The following is an 18,794-nucleotide window of genomic DNA, read 5'->3' as shown; positions in this document are numbered from 1 at the left end:
ATTCCACACTGTCTCAACTTTTTTTTCCTTTACAAGCCTCCCTTTGTTGTTGTGAAAGCATCACCTTTTTATTATTTGATTACATTTTTATTTCCTTCACACCATTAAAGAGAATGGCAATAATCATACAGAATATTATATACATAAAGTAGCAGAAAGTATTTTAAGAACTAAGCCAGTATAGGAATGGAGAAAGGCGATTCTGCTGATAGGGATGACTGCAAATGGGGATACAGATAATAGGCAAGAGGGGACTCAACTTTATTGGAGAAAACTGGCAAAGGATCTAAGGTATTGGTAGCAAGTAACTAGAAAGTCAAAGGTAATAGAATGGGAAGACGCCAATAATTTATATGCACTGCATGGTTACAGACTGCCATCTTTATCAAGAATTGATATCAGAGTATAGGTAGAGACAAAATGAGGGGAGGGTCCTAAACGAAAGACCAGCACTGATAGTTTTTAATAGAATCTAGAACAGAAGCTGTTGTTAAAGGAATACTTAGTAGAGCATGTAAAATTTTGCATGACAACTGTAAGAATCAATCAGAGGAGCTTAGAAAGGATTGGGAAGATAGATTGGATAAGCAGCTCCCAAAAAGACAATAGGGGGATATATGTACATCTCCCAAATATGCAACAAAGTCTAGAAGATTTAGGATCTTTGCTTGGAAGTGTTTACATCGGTATTTTTATACCCCAAGTAGTCTCCAAAGAAATTTTTCCTCAGCGGATGTTGGAGATGTGATGGGGAAGAAAGAGGTAACTCGGAACATATTTTCTGGGAGTATAATGAGTTGGCAAACTTTAAGGATTCCGTGCTGACTGCTCTGTCAAGGATACTGAGTGAACAGATTGGTTTAACTAAGGACATGTTTTTTTTGTGCTACGATACAGAATCGGAATTGCCTAGACAGAGTAAGGTCTTGTGGAGTCTAATTATGGTTGCTGCCAAAAAAACAATCACTAGAAAATGGAAATAAACGTATAAAACAATTTTACTGGAAGTAGTGTATATAATAACAGAGAACTGGAATTGGGATCTTAAAAAAAAAAAAAAAAGGGAAGGAGCAAACTACATAGGAAACATGGAAATTATGGGAACAAGACATAGAGGAGGAACGAGGTTTAAAAGAAGGCATATGTTGAATGAGCTGTGTAACATTTAACTGACTGGATGTTATAAATGATGTTATAATGTTTACAATTGCATTTTCAGTGGGGTCGGTTATGTATAATGTTTGCGTCTAAAGTTGTATTAATATAGTTTGTTTTTCATTTATACAAATGTAAGATTGCTTGTGTCATACATGATGATTTAATAAAGATTTTTCTGTTTATAAAAAAATGAAATGCTCGTTATATGAGAGAACTGATGCTGGGAATTCTGGATATATGTTGAATTTAAATGCAGAAAACTTAATTGTATGTATTTATCATTTTTCTAGGAAACTACACATTAACTTCCGTTTGAAGCACTTTTGGTACTGGCAAAATGACTAAGAACTTTGGCATAAATTGAATGCTTGGAGGGCATTGTAAATGTAACTATAGTTAGTAAGGGTTTAAAAATGAAAATAACACGACAATAGAATTAATTTCTTGATTAAACCAAGAAGGCATAATTTCAATTTAGTGCAAATGGAAAATTGATACTTCCATTAACTTTTTTAAAATCTTTATTAAATTCACTTTAGACATAGGCAGCCATTAATAGAAAAATAATTTCAATGTTTTCCATAAATACAATATACTTGTATATTTTCTTTGCTATTGTCAGTCCATTACAGAAAATTGCTGAATTCCTGCCTTCCTTAAACCTCATTTCTCTTCCTCCTTCTAACCTAATTATGCAGGTGTTCCCTCAATTTCCATTTACTTATATTTAATTTACTCTTTCCCTTTCCTAAAAGATCCCCCTTCCAGTTTTTATTTCTTATATTTAGTACCGCCAATACAGTTAGTTTAGACATTGATTTCTGTTTTCTAGTAATTGCTTTTTGGCAGCCAACAGAATTGAACTTAAGGCCTTGCTACTTCTAGGAGATTCAGATCCCATATCACGGCTCTATATACTAATTCTATAAACTAATTTCCTTACAGCCGTTTGCTCACCCAACATTTCTGATATAGAGTACTCTGTAGCGAATTTTTAATATCTGCCAACTCATTGCACTCCCAAAACATATGTTCCCATTTATCTTTCTTCTCCATTATACCTCCAGTATTTCATATCCACCTGCGGAAAAATTCTTTAAAGTATGCTTAGGGTATAAAAATGCATATGCAAACCCTTCCAAGCAAAGATTCTAAACCTTCTGGACTTTGTTGCATAGAACAATACATATCTCTTCCCATTGTATTTTTGTAAATTGCTTTTCCGGTCTTTCTTCCCAATCTTTTCTAACCGCCTCTGATTCTTATAATTATGGAATATTTTATATACTGTACTAATTATCCCTTTTTAACAGTTGCTTTTGTTCTAGACTCTTCTAAAAACTTTGCCAGAGCAGGTTTTTCGCTTAAAATCCCTTTCTCGTTGCCTGTACTGAGATCAAGCCATGGTAGGGAAGGCAGTCTCTTGCCTTCAGTGTAAATGTTGTCTTGACCTCATCCCACTCTTACCTTTCCTGCTTGAGTTACTTGCTCACAGTATCTTGGTTGCCTTTGCCAGATTTGTCTGGTAAATTCCATTCCCCCCTCTTGCCTATTTTCTGTACCCCTACTTGCAGTCATCCCTATTGCCAAAATCTCCCTTCTACATTCTTGTATTGGCTTAGTTCTTAGAATACTTTATTTTGTATGTACAATATTTTTAATAGTTGGTTATACTTCAGGATCTGCATCCAAAAGCCCTCTGTTTCTTGAACTTCCTTCGCCCTTACTTCGTCATTTCTTTTTCACTTTGAATTATAATCTTGTGTGTGTGTTAAATGAACCTCAACTGTGTAGCTCTAAAATATCCTTTCAAATCAGGTAAACCTAAACCCCCTTTTTTATTGAAGGGATCAGCATATCCCATTTCACTCTTGGCGCCTTTCCCTCCTAGATGAATTATTTCAATTTGTTATTATTGCCCACAACTTCTCCTTGGGTTGATGAAAGTATGCCTGACCCATATACAGACTAAAGGGACTAAAAACATTTTCACTACTTGTATCTTGCTAGCTATATCCATAAATAAGAGATTCCAGTTTCTCAATTTTTGTGTATTTGGTGTCTTTCTACATATCCTTGACTACCATAGCAGAAGCCTTTTTGGTCCTTACTCCTAAGTACTTTATCTTATGTCCCCATAAATATTGGTATAGCTGAGCTAGTTTTGGTGTTGGTGCATAATTTATGGCTATAGCCTTTGTTTTATCTTTAATTTTATATCCCATAACGACTTGAAACTGTTGCAAAATGTTTCATAACACTGAGGTTTCCTTTTCTGAATTTATAAATTCATAATATCTGCAAATAAAACTAACTTTTTTGGAAGTCTGATATCTTCTTATAAAATTTGATGCAGAAAAAATCCAAACAGTTGTACAAATGCCGAAAGCAGAAGAGAAACTACCACTACAAAGTTCCATGAATTATGTAGAATTTGTCAGGTTTTTAGCCAATATATATATGAGGTAATTATACCTGTAAGGAAGCTGGTAATGCAATACATAGCATGGGAATGGAGCTATCAGCAGGAAGAGAGTTTTAAAATGGTCAGATTTTCTGCTGAAGTACTAGAATATGGAAATGCAGATGCAGGGCATAATGAAATATGAACCATAATCCCATAAAAGAATAAAGCAGTTGGTCAAGATCATTAAAAAGCACTTAATAGCGAGATGGTTTATACTGAAAAGAAATGTTAGTGTAAGTATTTGAGTATGAGATTTCTTGAATGTGTCTTTTTTTTTAAATTTACAGCAGGTCAGACCTTTGCAGAGTTTTAGATGCTTGGAACAGGGCAGCTCTGAAGATCCATATCAAGTAACATCTCCTGGCGTGTTGTGATCTGAAAGTGAAGTAAAGATCAAACAATGCATTGTGTATAGAGAACTTGCATCAGAAATGTATGTAGACCTTGAAGGAGTAGAGATTCCTTGTACTTGTGGCAGCAGACGTTAATGAATTTCTGAAATGTACTGATGTTGGCTTAGATCTGCAGCTGAAGAAAGATTTAATGGTGAAAGGATTGCCTAAGGGTAAATCCCTCTTAATCATCTTTCAGGGTTGAAATAAGTTACGTCCATGTTTTGATGTTCAAAGCTGACATTGGCAAAAGAGTTCCTAATCGATGGACAAAAATGTTTGAGGATACACAAATCACACCTGAAAATAATGTGAAAACACGAGACGGAAGCTAATAAATGTCAGTGTTGTTGGCATTAATCAGTGTTCTATAAGCATTAAGTAATCACTGGTCTGCAGGACCTGTGCAAGTTATCACGGCTAATACCAGTGAAGTTGTACCTAAAAGGGTGCCAGATCTGTCTTTTAAAGATTTGCTATGAAAGCCTGGGATATAGCAATTCAGCTCAGCTTGACTCGTAAGGCTTCATACATTAATTCAGAGTAAAACATTGTAGTATGTGAGCTGAACAAGACCGAACAGACCCTCACTAATAGAAATTGCATCCAAGGGTCTTCCAGGAACTGATTATATGTGGGGAACACCTCTAGCAGATCTTGTTTGCCTCCATTCAAAACAGACAGCTGAAGGAATCGCTGAAGAAATCCTGAAGCAGGATTCCTTGCAAACAGGTCTGGAAGACTGATGCCTTCTCATTCCTGTGTTACTGTCTGCTTTTCCACCCTTTCTACTGATACGTAGGTTTCTTATAAAGATTCTAAAAGACTCCAAAGATAGCTGTGGTGTCTCCTGTTTGGCCCAGGCAATGGTGGTTCTCCCTTATTTTGAAAATGGCTAAGAAAGTTACCGTAAGCTTCCCCTTCAGGCTCTGTTTAGATACCCAAGACCAGGGTTGTTTGCTGCACCCCAGACTGAATTCATTTCAGTTGACTTCTTGTATGATAGTTTTGAAAAGTTTTAGGCACCTTTTCTTCTGAATAGGTCCAGCAGGTATTTAAGGAGGCTAAAACAAAAAAACTTCGGAAAAATCATTCACATGGTAAAGATTTTCTTCTTGGTGCTTGTCTAAGAGCCACGGGCCTTTCAAAGCTTTGGTTGCCTTTGGTTCTAGACTGAGTTGTTATCCTCTGTCTGGACATCTGGACATTTGTGCTTGCCCACCCTTGGATCCTTCTTTTTTCTGTCCTCAAGTCGAGCAGCTTTTTTGAAAGGGGTTTACATATCTGCCTACCTATAAAGCAAATTACTTTTCTTGGTATCACAACTTTTATTTGAATCAGCTGATTTGAGGATCCTAATTTGGAAATTTGTGTTGCTCCTTGCTCTGAGCTTTAAGTGTATTAGAGTTGTAAGCTTTTATTTTGAGTCAGTCATACCTCATTTTCCATAAGGGTAGGGTTTCTGTCAAAACTAATCCCACTATCTAAAGTGGTTTAAGAGCTTTCCCTGAGCCAAGCCATTACTCTTACTGTATTGTTTCCAGAACCTAAAAAGTAGGGGAAAGAATCCTACATATGCTGGATGTCCACAGGCAGTTTAAATACTGCTTGGACAGATCCCTTCAGGAAAGTCCATCAGCTGCTTGTCTTCTGTGGAGTTAAGAAAAAAGGGCAACCAGTGTTAAGACAGTCAGGTTTGAGATGGTTAGGGTCTTTTTTACCAGATCTTTGACTTCTCTGGGATTTTGGAAAGGGGTGTACTCTAAAGTCAGTAACTCAGACCTCTGTACATATTTTCACAAAGTGAATTGTTTTCCAGGTCCTGATTAAGCCTTATTGGGACCATCCAACAGGGGCTCCTGGATTCCCCATATACCTTCTTCCTCTCTAATCTTAAGCTTGACTAATTAGCTTAGGCTATAGCAACAGTGATCTAACTGTTGACCATGGTACATAACAGTAGATATTTTAGTAAATCACTGCTGCAGTAGACATCTCCTCATTCCCTTTGTCATGTGTTTGATGTATTGCCAGGGTAAGGATGTATATAACCTTGTTTTAGGTATGCTTGAGTGTTGTATTTTCCTAGCATTTTTTTCTTTTGGGGACCCTTATTGAGGCAAGAAAGCTCTGAAGTTTTCATGCCCCCAACTGCTGATTCTTGTATGCCTTTGCTCTAACCACGTAGCAGTTATGGTGCATGTAAAGTGCCCTATTTTATATGCTAGTCACTGCTCAGGCTACTGCAACAGTAATCCCTTTTAACAACTCCTGTTATGATTGGTTTACTCATGCAACTGTACTTTCCTTCCACTCCCTGGTACTTGAGCTATGTTCTTGAAAAAAATTAGCATTACCACTTTTTGAACCTGCTTCTTCATTTTAAAATTCTACAGTTGTGAAATGGTAGTACTGGTAAGCTGCAAAACGGGTTACTGAATTACAAGCCCCTATGTCAGTTCCCCTCCCCTGGTCTGTCATAGTGTCCTACACTCAAGACTAACTTTTAGGCCTAAAGTTTTAACTGAGATCTTTGATTTAATCTGTCTGTCTCAGTGCATTTCTCCAGTCCTCAAAATAAGAGAGGTGTACTTTATTTACCTGCAGTACACAGGCAGCTAAGATTGTATTTAGTCCCGAATAAAAATATTAGAAAATTGGATTAATTCATTTCCTTTGAAGGAAAGAAGCTGGTTCTTCTAGTTTCTACACAGTCCATTTCTAGATCGATTTCACTTGCCATGTCTTTCGGTTATTCCTTCCTTGGCAAGTCTCCATAAGCATACATTAAAGCACATCCTACTGGAACTGTTGCTTTTCATGCCTTTTTCAAGAGTTATGGGCCCATATCTATTTTAGAGGCATCTTACGTGGTTCTTCATAGATTACAAAACAAATACCCTTTCTAGGACCAGAACAGGTTTAAGGGTTACTGGACTCTGGTTCTGCTGCCCTAACCTGCATAATAGAGCTGAGCATTGTCCTATCTCTGTTAACATTACTGCAACAGTAATCTAACTTTTAAATTCTTAAACAATTGTACTATTTTAATATTAACAGTAAATGTTTGAATAGATCACTTGCAATTTGTGCGCCATCCTAGCATTTTCCTTGCTCCTTTTCTTTTCCTAGTTTGATATAGAATTTTTTTTGTATCCATTCTTCCTTCCCTTTTCTCTTATCTGAACTTAACCTCTTAGAGCGTCAGCCACTGTTTTTCTGGGGCAAAAAAACTCTGAAGATTTCTGTGTCCATACATCCTTAAAGTATTAGCATGTAGTCTGTTGCATAGGTTTAAGGTCAGATGTGTGGTATGAGAGGAAGGTATGGCTGAGCTTTGGTAGGCTGGCTTGGATATGCAGTATCCTTAGGATACTTCCCATCAGTTTACATTAGCGCAACAGTGATCTGTTTATAAACATCTACTGTTCTAATACATTCTTATATCACTTTGGTTAGTATTGCTTCACAGCAGTTTGGTTCTCAGCTGCAATGCCTTCTGTGTAGAGTCTGCCTGTCTTCCTTTTGTCCACAAAGGGTTTTTACCCAGTGCTCTGGTTTCTCCATCCACTCCAGTGATGTGTTGTAAGTGAACTGCCAAATCTGATGTATCCCAGTGGGCTGATCCCTTGTCAAAGATTAGTTTCACTGCCATGTCCCTTTTTAGTGCCAGGATAGGCTTCTGTTCCCTTGCAGCTATAAATAGGATAAAATGATTATTCCAATAATGAGTGAATGTAGCAAAATTATTTAACCATTAAATCCTTTTCTGTTGCAGATGGTACGTAATTAACATGGATAGAAAAGCGTGAGCATTTGCATTATAGCTGCATGGATGTGGCTTTCTGTGTTTAGGTGCTTGTGCTTGGAGTTTGACATCCATAGTAACTTAAAATTTTTGTAAATGTCGAAATCATATGCCTACATTTTCCACTTCATTCTGGGGATTCATTTGCATTGCCCTAGACCCTGGTCTCAAGTCATGGTATGTAAAGAAGATTGTATATCTAGTAAAAACACTGATGGAGTGGAAGATACTCATGTTCTGCCTTTTTATGGGTGTCTTTCATCCAGGGATATGGATTTGTAGCTTAAGAGAATTAACTTTGAGTGGGAACATACTACATCAGAGCATGGTTATCAAGAGGTAGGGGTTAGGATGATACAATTGATGGTGACAGCTTCTTTTTTTCTGCTTGAAATAGTCGCACAATTTTTTACATTTTTGCACATTTGACCCTCAGTTTCATGGTTCATTACAATTTTCATAAATGGCATGACCCATGCAGAGCAGTGTCTTGCTTCCCGTACTATATTTTGTGTGCTGGCATGTACACCATTTAAGTTGCTTTCAGATTACCTATGCCTTTCACTGAAATAGTCTTAGTGTAAAAGACTGTTCTTGTACAAGTAATTGGCTAGCTCGATTACTGTTTGAGTGAAGATGGCGTGAAGCAAATCAGATGGTATCAGTGGCTTTGTAGGCACCATGCGGTGGTAAGGGGAATTGGATAGAGAGCCCATTTTCTGTGGATATTCAGATGTGCCTCTGTTATTGTAAACTATTTTTCTTGAGTTTTTGCTTTTTCTTTTACATCTTCAGCAAGCAGTTCACTGAGTATAAGTTTAGCACAAAACATGTTCTTTGCATATTGACATAAAAAATACATTGAGCCAAGTGCAAGAAAACGAAAATGAATTTCTCAGAAAATGTAACATGCTTGGAGAAAGAAATAAAGCAGAAGTAAATGTAGACAGAAAATATATTTACATGCATCCTTAAAACCGATGGGCTGCACAAACTACACAAATCATTAAATAGCTTTCACAGGTAGCATGATAATTTGCATTGGTTTTCAGGAAACAGTTAATGGGGGTATAAATGTTTGCTTTGCTCTATTTACTCAAATAGTGGCATAAATGTAACAAAGCTGTAAATGTTTGTTTTTTTAACCATGAAATGATCAAGTATGGTTTCTAATTGCAGGTAAATGAATGGCCATTTGAGAGCTTCTGTGAAGAGCTTTGCAATGATCTTTTTAACCCAGCATGGGAGGTGAGTATGTTGGGTAAAGTCTCTTGGGTAGGTAAGACGATCAACCCATCACCAGTAAGGCAACTTTGTGTAGCAGCTGAGCACTATTGCCTGTGTTTACAAAAAGTACATTGTTTACTGACTGACTGGAAAAAAAGTATGTGTCCATAACTCGGTAATGAGTATGAATGATTCCTGCTTTTACTGTGCAGGGGCTGAGCAAATCCTGGGTTAGTGGTTGCTGGTGAACAGTCACTGATAAATGTGTTAATGGACTAAAACCTCTGCATTTGTGAAAGACCAAATTATAAAAAGAATTAAAAAATTACTCATTTATGAAACCTTTTTGCATGTGTTTTGGGTTCTACAATACTTCCAGGTGCAATATTTATGGGTAGTCGCTCCTTTAGAAGAATTCTGTTTTAGTATGCTGATTGTGCTCCAATCCATCTGTTTCAAAACTTTGATTGGCTAGTGCAGACTGCAGTTGCCCAGCACTATTGAGACTGTCATACTAAAATGCCTCCCTTAACTCCCATATTGAGCCACATCTTTCCCCTAACTCCAGATCTCATTTGCTGCCATTGAGTCAGCATCAAGAGGGAGGCATTCTCAGGCAAATTGGTTGGTGGTGGTTGTAAATTTTTGGAGAAATTGTCTTCCAAGTCATATTGTTGATTTAAGTCTAATTATTCATTTTCCTAGATGTATTTGTGTTTCACTGTTGCAGTCATTACATTTGGGCAATCTGCTGGCAGGTTGCCCTCAGTCGGCCTGATTAACAAAGTCTTGGGTCCTGCGTCGGTTGCTGTCCCATCTTCCATGACGTCAGGGGTATAAAACATGCTGCAGATGCTATTACATCAGTCTTTCTTGCCGCGTGGTGGACGAAGCAGAAGCAGTTCGCAAGTGCCGGTCGGGCGACTCCTGAAATTTTCGTTTTCGAGTTTCAGATCCGAAGTCTTCAACTAAAAAGCTAAGTACCCCATTGGGGAAACTTTTTCTTGCTCCTTACCGATGTCATTAAAAGTTAATAATTGTATTACTTGTGGAAGCAAATACTTCATAAGGATTTTCATTTGTACTATATTCCTTGCCTAGGCCCTGACCACGACGTACCTTGCTGTCGGTTCTGTGCTTTATTTAATCAACGCACTATCCGTCATCGGTACTTTATTGCTTCTAAATATTTTGTCTCATGCTTTATTTATTCAGAAATGACGTCTGTTAGCAATCCGACTACTGGAATACCTAAAAATCGCAAAGAAGACAGAGACAGGCCGTTGAGGTCCAAAATTGCCAACAATGCTTCTAAGCCAGTTGCCAGTACCCTAGGTGCTTTCGCAGCCCCTGATACCCGCTAATTCTGATTCACAGTCCTCTACTGAGACCCATTCGGAGTCCGGTATGCAGCGAGATGCTTCGAATTATGGAACCCGCAGAAGTCTCTACCTTTGATGGGTCCGGAGCCGCTGTGCAGGCACCAGCTTCTGAGGGTGTATTCAGGCCTACAGATTTGTATAGTAAACCGATGCCATCTTCATTATTAATGCCAAAATCTCGAACTATGTCTAAAAAAAGATGCCTAGGCCACATGTGCAGGCCTCTATGCCTAAAAACAAATGATCATAATGGCTGAAGATTTAATTACTCTAATCAGGGGTAGCCAACACCCCCCCCCTTCTAAGAGGCCTAGGCAAGAAATTGACTATGAATCTTCTGAACAGGATTCTTTTTCTTCTGACTCTTCTAATGAACAGGAATTTGTCTGTTCATACTTATGAGGACTCTGATGCAGAGGATTCCATTCCTTTTGCTTCTCCCCCTGAGGATTTTTCTTTTGGGGAAACTTTACATACCTTAAGGGAATATTTCCACTGGGAAAGTCAGGATTTTTCTGAATCTAAAAAAGAGGCTTAGGGATTTTCTTCTTCTTCCTCAGCATAGGCCTTTGGCTATACCTCCTGTTTTAGACATTGTTGATGTGTTTTCAGAATCTAGTATGGCTCCTGATTCTCTGCCTCCGGCTCCTTGTAAGCCAGACAAATACTACAGGGTTCCTGACTCCCACAAATTCCTTTTCAAAAATCCTGTTGCGGATCCTGAAACCATTTCTTAGGGCCCCAAGGGCATTAAGGCTTCTACTGCTAAAAATCCTACCCCTTCTGATAGAGATTCCAGGGCGCTGGATAGATGGGATAAGAAGGTCTACACTTCTGCAACCTTGGCAATCAGGGCTTTAAACTGTCAGTTCCATACGCTAAAATATCAGCAGCATATCATGGGACTACTTAAACAGAAAATTATGGTGATTTCTGACTGTGTGGAAAATAAAGATTTACAGGATCTATTGCATTCAGCTGAACAAGTTGGAAAACATACCTTGCAATGTGGTTTTGAGTCCTTGGAGGCCTCTTGCAGGGCTGCTGTAACTGGGTCTGTGCTAAGGAGGCATGCTTGGCTCATAGAGCAATCTCTGCGTTATCATTTTAAAGCAAAATTATTGGATGCTCCTTTACAAGAGGACCGTCCCTTTGGTAGTAAGGCTGAAGAAATTCTAAAGATGGAGGATAAAGCTAAATCTATGCAAACTGTGAAAGATTTCTTACAAGTGCAACCTCCAAGATTTAGTAGGCACTGGCCTACTAATAACTGGTCCTTTCCAGTTCCTTCGAGAGCCACTCAAGTCAAACCCAGACATTCCAAAGGCACCAGGTTGCAGTCCCAAGGGACTTTCAGAACAAAGCATTGGGGTGTCTCCTCTTCCAAATCTGGAAACAACAAGACACCTCCCTATGGTAAGCAGTCTCAATGACTTCCCTCTACACTTACCAAGCACTTACCTTTTAGCCACCCCTTTGGGGGGAAAACTGGCTCTTCATGCAAAAAACTGGCAACTTATAACCCAGGACAAATGGGTTTTAAATATAGTATCCCAGGGATACAGATTTCATTTCCACACGTTGCTAACTCCAAAAGGGTGGCCAGACCTGCCCCCAAATCAGTGGGTAGAGGCCCAGAAACAAGTACTTTCCCTCATGAGCATGGGGGCTATTCAACTAGTACCAAATAATTGTAGCAAACTGGTGAAAATAAAAAATAAAAACCACAAATTCACCAGTAGGACTAGTAGACACAAGTTTATTTTTCAGGTTAAGCGCTTTCATCAAAGTAAAATTGACTTCCTCAGAACAATATACAAACAGTCTTGTGGATTTAAATAAGTTACACTGTCACAGGATAGGTGAGGAATCCCACCAGTCAAACAAAAGATCTCTTGAATAAATTAATACCTTAAAAGGCATACACTATAAACACTAAAAATACAATAAAATACATTTCTGTAAAAAAATTATATAAAATTAAACCCTGTCTGCTCTTTCTTTTAAAGCAGGCAAGATAGATATAAAATAATTTAATCCTGGACACAGATTAGCTGCCAAACGAAGCTGCCACATCAGTTCCCTCTTGTTTAAAGTGTTTTTCCAGTTGCCACCCCTGAGGTTTATTTCAATGGTATCTAATATCCCAAACTTGAATCCATAGAAATAAACACAGATTTTACTATGCCTAAATAAGGCATTAGTTTCTTTGGAATTCTTAATGTCATATAAGTGTTCATATATCCTGGACCTGAGAGCCCTCTCAGTTTTCCCAACATAAAACCCCGGGCAGGAATTACACTTTGCCAGATAAACTGTTTTGCTAGTCTGACAGTTACCTTTTTTGAAAAACACTGTCCTGGTTGATATTGTCAAGTTTCAAACTAGCAGCTGATAGTATATATCTACACTGTGTACAACAACCACAGGCTTTGGTGAATTCATTCATTTTTTCACTACTATTGTTCATGTTACTCTTCAAGGTAAGTTTCAAGTTGCGGCCCACTTTAGTACAAAAAATAGGCTGTTCACCCACTGCTTGTAAAATATTAGGGTCACCCCTAAAATGTTCCAATTCTTACAAAGTATATTTTTGATGTCATTATAATGTGTACCGTATCGCACCACACATGCCTGGGAGAAGTTATGGGTAGAACTCTGTTCCATAATTTTTGGTTTTAGAAAGACCTCTACCTAGTAGAGGTTCATATTTAGAACCCCACTCTCTCAAAATCTCTTGTAAAATACCCTCTACAAATTCTAGTGGATAATCTCTCTCCAGAAACATGTTCTTCAGGTCACTGAATTCCTTAATGACGTCCTCAAGATGTGAAGTCATTCTAGAAATTCTGATAGCCTGTCCCTTAACAATACTTTTTTTCTGGTATAGTGGGTGATGACTTTGGAAATGGAGGTAGGGATTACAAAAAGTTTTCTTTCTATACACCTTGGATCTAAAACAACACACATCTTTAATGATAGTGGTATCAAGATAGTGAATTTCTTTCTCATTACACTCATAGGTAAATTTCAAGTAATGGGTAGTGCCATTTAGATATTCAACAAAACCAGCAATACTTTCCTTGGTACCCTTCCATAACATGAAAATATCGTCCAGGTACCTGCTGTAAAACAAAATATGCAAATGAAACCTACTTTCAAAAATAAACTTTCTCCCACCCTAATAAAACAAGGTTTGCATAAACGGGGGCACAAGCTGCCCCCATAGCAACTCCTTTGGTTTTTTTGGAAATATTGCCCTTCAAAAAAAAAATAGTTATCTAAAATCAAGGCCATTATTTCACAAACAAGCTGTACACGCTCTGGAGATAAACTAGTATGATCAAACAGCATTTTTTCAAAATAATCCAAACCTTCCTTTCTAGGAATACAGGAGAATAAATCTTGTACATCTGTTGTCAAAAAAATCAGATCAGGATTCCATAAATCTTGCTTAATCTGTCCCAAAAAGTCCCAACAATCTTTCACAAGATGTGGCATACTCTCAACTACATGCTTAACCATCTGATCCACAAAGATTGCCAAATTGTGTGTTTTAGACCCCCCTGCTGCCACAATAGGCCTAAATGGGGGTGACAAAACATCTTTGTGGATCTTAGGGATGCCAAATATACTTGGTACCTTGGGAAAATTATTTAATAGAAAAGAGTAAACTTCCTGACTGATCCTCAGGTCTACTAGGTAGAGGTCTTTCTAAAACCAAAAGTTGTGGAACAGAGAGTTCTACCCATAACTTCTCCTAGGCATGTGTGGTGCAATAATAGTACACATTATAATGACATCAGAAATATACTTTGTAAGAATTGGAACATTTTAGGGGTGACCCTAATATTTTACAAGCAGTGGGTGAACAGCCTATTTTTTGTACTAAAGTGGGCCGCAACTTGAAACTTACCTTGGAGGGTAACATGAACAATAGTAGTGAAAAAAATGAATGAATTCACCAAAGCCTGTGGTTGTTGTACACAGTGTAGATGTATACTATTGGCTGCTAGTTTGAAACTTGATAATGTCAACCAGGACACAGTGTTTTTCAAAAAAGGTAACTGTCAGACTAGCAAAATAGTTTATCTGGCAAAGTGTAATTCCTGCCCGGGGTTTTATGCTGGGAAAACGGAGAGGGCTCTCAGGTCCAGGATATATGAACACTTTTATATGACATTAAGAATTCCAAAGAAACTAATGCCTTATTTAGGTATAGTAAAATCTGTGTTAATATCTCTGGATTCAAGTTTGGGATATTAGATACCATTGAAATAAACCCCAGGGGTGCCAACTGGAAAAACACTTTAAAAAAGAGAGAACTGATGTGGCAGCTTCGTTTGGCAGCTAATCTGTGTCCAGGATTAAATGACGTTATATCTATCTTGCCTGCTTTAAAAGAAAGAGCGGAAAGGGTTTAATTTTATATATTTTTTTTTACAGAAATGTATTTTATTGTATTTTTAGTGTTTATAGTGTAAACCTTTAAGGTATTAATTTATTCAAGAGATCTTTTGTTTGACTGGTGGGATTCCTCACCTATCCTGTGACAGTATAACATATTTAAATCCAAATGACTGTTTGTATATTGTTCTGAGGAAGTCAATTTTACTTTGATGAAAGCGCTTAACCTGAAAAATAAACTTGTTTACTAGTCCTACTGGTGAATTTGTGGTTTTTGGTTGTTTGTGGCTATTCAACTAGTACCAGAAGGGGAAAAGGGACAAGGTTTCTATTCACATCCTGCCCTGGTACCCAGAAAAGACAAATCATGGCGTCCAATTCTGGACTTGTCTACTCTAAACACCTTTCTGGACATTCCAAAATTCAAGATGCTGACTCTTCACCACTTACTTCCTATGCTAGGCAAAGATGCCTGGTTGGCAACTCTAGATTTAAAAGAGGCTTACCTGCATATCCCAATCAGGGAATCTTGCAGAAGATACCTCCGCTTCAAAGCAGGCTTACTTGCATTACCAGTTCTCTGCACTGCCCTTTGGCTTATCTACTGTGCCCAGGGTCTTTACAAAGTGCCTGGCTCCAGTAATTGCATTTTGCACGCAAAGAAATATTCAAATATATCCATACCTCGACAATTGTCTAATTCAGGCAGAAAACAAGGACATTCTTCTAAAACATCTGGCGTTTGTAAAAAGGGTTCTAACTTGTCTAGGGTACACTGCAAACGAAAAGAAATCACAACTGGTACCCTCTCAGAAAATTACATTCCTGGGTGCAATTTTGAAAACAACTGCCTAGATGGCTTTCCTTACACCAGAAAAGCAAATTCATTTGGTGACTTACTTCAAACAGGTGGCCACAAACACCCTGCTTTTTGCAAGGCAAATACGGCAAGCCTTGGGGTTCATGGCCTCCTGCATTCTTTTAATTCCATATGCAAGACTGCATATGAAGAAACTTCAGTGGGACTTAAAAAGTCTATGGAGTCAACATTGTCACAGCCTGGAAACAATGATTCCTATCATACCTTGCCTGTGCCTAGAGTTCCTATGGTGGGCAGAGGCCTGCCACCAGAACAAGGGACTGCCATTCACACCACCCCTGCCGCCCACACCCTAACTACAGATGCATCAGACTATGCATGGGGTGCTCATCTGGCAGGGAAGTGCATTCAGGGGAAATGGAGCCCAAATCAAATGCACCTTCATATAAATCAAAAAGAAATGCTAGCTGTACAGAATGCACTGACAGGCTTCGAGGACTACCTTCATCCAGGACAATTACTGATAGACTGACAACACCATGGTTATGTGGTACCTAAACATGCGTGGGTGTACACACTCCTACCCCCTCTGCAGACTAGCCATGACATTGTGGAACACGGCCTTGAGCTATCAAGTACAACTACAAGCTCAATTCCTGCCAGGAAAGATGAATACTCTGGCAAACGAACTAAGCAGAAATCTCATGGACCCACCTGAATGGAAACTGGAACCACGGATTTTCAACATGCTGACAGGCAAATAGGGGAGCCCAGACATAGATCTTTTTGCCTCACCCCAGAATGATCAGTTGGACAAATTTTGCACAAAAACTCATCACAAAAAAGCCTGGAAAGTGGATTATCTGTCCTTCAGCTGGAAAAAGCTATCAGTCTATGCCTTTCCCCCTCTGCCTCTGCTCTCCAAAGTTCTACTAAAAGTCAAACAGGACAAACCAAAAATGATTTTGCTTGCTCCAGGCTGGCCTCGCCAACAGTGGTACCCACTCCTGCGCAGTGTCTCACTCATTTCACCGTGGCACCTGCTTCAGACACCTTCCTTACTGTCTCAGCAGAACAACCAAACTCTGCACCCTCAGCTCTAAACTTTGAATCTTGCAGTGTGGCTAATCACCTAAATTCACTCTTAGCATCCCTCAGCAAACCTGTGATGGATGTAATTTTGGAGTTGAGAAGACCTAGTACTAGAAAATATTTATGCTGACAAATGAAAAAGATTCTGTGCCTGAAATCAATCTCAAGTGATAAGCACAGCAGTGCCCAACATTCCTCAGATTTTGCAATACTTAACTGAGATACTTCACAAGGGCCTGTCCTTTTCTTCTGTAAAAATCCATGCCTCAGCCATTTCAGCTCATTACAACACAGAACCCTCCCCTCTTCTCTCATCCTCTGCTAAAGCAGTATCTCATAGGGGCCAAAATCTTAAGACCACCCAGGAGAGCTCCAACCCCTGTATTGGAGAAACTCACTCTCCTTCCTTTCGAGCCAGCTGCTACTGCAGACTTAAAATTTCTCTCCTGGAATTCAGCTTTCCTTTTAGCAGTCACTTCAGCTAGAAGGATTTCCGAATTACAGGCTCTTGTGGCAGTGGAGCCTTTCATCATTTTTCATGCAGACAGGGTATCTCTCAGGACAAACCCATCCTTCATGCCCAAGGTGGTATCCACTGTGGCTCTTAATCAGACCATTCATTTGCCAACTTTCTTTCCAAATCCACAGGACAAGGGTGAGTGGATTCTGCATTCATTGGATGTACACAGGCAACTTAGATTTTACTTACACAGGGCTAAATCCCAAAGAAAATCTGAACTGCTGGTAGTATTTGCTGCAGGGGCAGAGGGAAAGGCTATTTAAAAGCAAACCATTTCCAAATGGATAAGCCATTGTATTCGTTTCTGCTATAAGCACCATGGAAAAACTATCCCCCAGGGGATCAGATCCCATTCCACCAGGGCTGCATCTACTTCAGCCTTTCTCAGAGGTGTTCCTACCAGGGATATTCTAGAAGCTACTACCTGGAGCTCAGTTCATACTTTCACCAAACATTACCATTTTTCTCTAAATCCAGAGCTGGCCTTGCCACTGCTGTTTTGCAGGGCTTTATAGCTGGTCCTAATGCTGTATAATTTTCTCCTCCCAACCATAGCTTTGGGAATCTACCCAAATGTAAAGACTGCAACAATGAAACATGAACATAGTACAGTTGTGTACACTTAACATAAATGTAGATGTTGGTGTATTCACTGTTGCAGTCCTGGTTACCCTCCCTCCAGCCACCTATTTTTCTCTGGCTATACCTCTACTTTCCTTTACTATGCTTAAGAGCCCTTTTGGTGTATTTGCTTTTGGTTGGAGGTGTCTTTTTGTGTTCTTAATTTTATTTGCTCCCCATTTGGGGGGCACCTGACATCTGGGGCAAGTAAAACTGATGTAATGGCATCGGTTGCATGTTTTATACCCCCTGATGACCTGACGTCATGGAAGAAGGGACAGCAACCGATGCAGGACCTAAGACTTTGTTAATCAGGCTGACTGAGGGCTACCTGCAAGCAGATAACCCAAATGTAATGACTGATAGAGTAAATACACTTGAACATCTACATTTATGGTAAGTGTGCACAACCGTAATTTCTGTGACCTCTCTAACACGAGAACCATTCGTCGTAGAGTTCTTATTGTAGCCAGGTATTTTTGTCTTCTGTGTTGTTCTAAAATGGCATCTGTAAGCCAACAATCTGTAGATATTATGAAAAAACATAAGGATAAAGATAGAGACAGACCATGCAAGGCTAAGCCTTGCTACTCTACTGCTAAGCAGGCAGTCAGTTCTCCGGAATTCAGTGAGGTGCCCTTTGCAGCCCCTGATGCCCAATTTGATACCTTCGCAGGCCTGTACTGAGATCCTTTTGGAGTCCGGTATGCCGCTGAAATCATCTTCGTCTTCTGAGCATTTGGTTGTCTCTGCCTTGGTTTGGTCTGACCCAGGCACAGGCTTCCGAGGAGGTTTTTCACACTACCAAATCTAGACAAAAATTACGTCTTTTCCTCCGACTATCGTTTCTTTTAGACAGATGGATACTCTTAGGCCTAGAGGCAAGGCCACTCCTAGGAA

The 18,794-nt window shown here is 39.0% G+C and overlaps 1 protein-coding gene across 1 annotated transcript in view; it reads left to right on the top strand.

The window, feature by feature from the left end:
• Positions 1-18,794, top strand: part of BTAF1 (B-TFIID TATA-box binding protein associated factor 1) — a 3,603,226-nt gene that overhangs the window by 781,540 nt on the left and 2,802,892 nt on the right. Inside the window, exon 11 of the mRNA XM_044055641.1 lies at positions 9,005-9,073. Coding sequence (XP_043911576.1) covers positions 9,005-9,073 — 69 coding nt within the window. The remainder of the gene's footprint in view (positions 1-9,004; positions 9,074-18,794) is intronic.

Source organism: Protopterus annectens, chromosome 14.part0, assembly GCF_019279795.1.
Source record: "Protopterus annectens isolate FY-2018-M chromosome 14.part0, PAN1.0, whole genome shotgun sequence".
In the NCBI taxonomy this organism is placed as follows: Eukaryota; Metazoa; Chordata; order Ceratodontiformes; family Protopteridae; genus Protopterus; species Protopterus annectens.
Note: the sequence above shows the minus strand (reverse complement) of the source record. Positions and strands in the feature narration are given on the sequence as shown.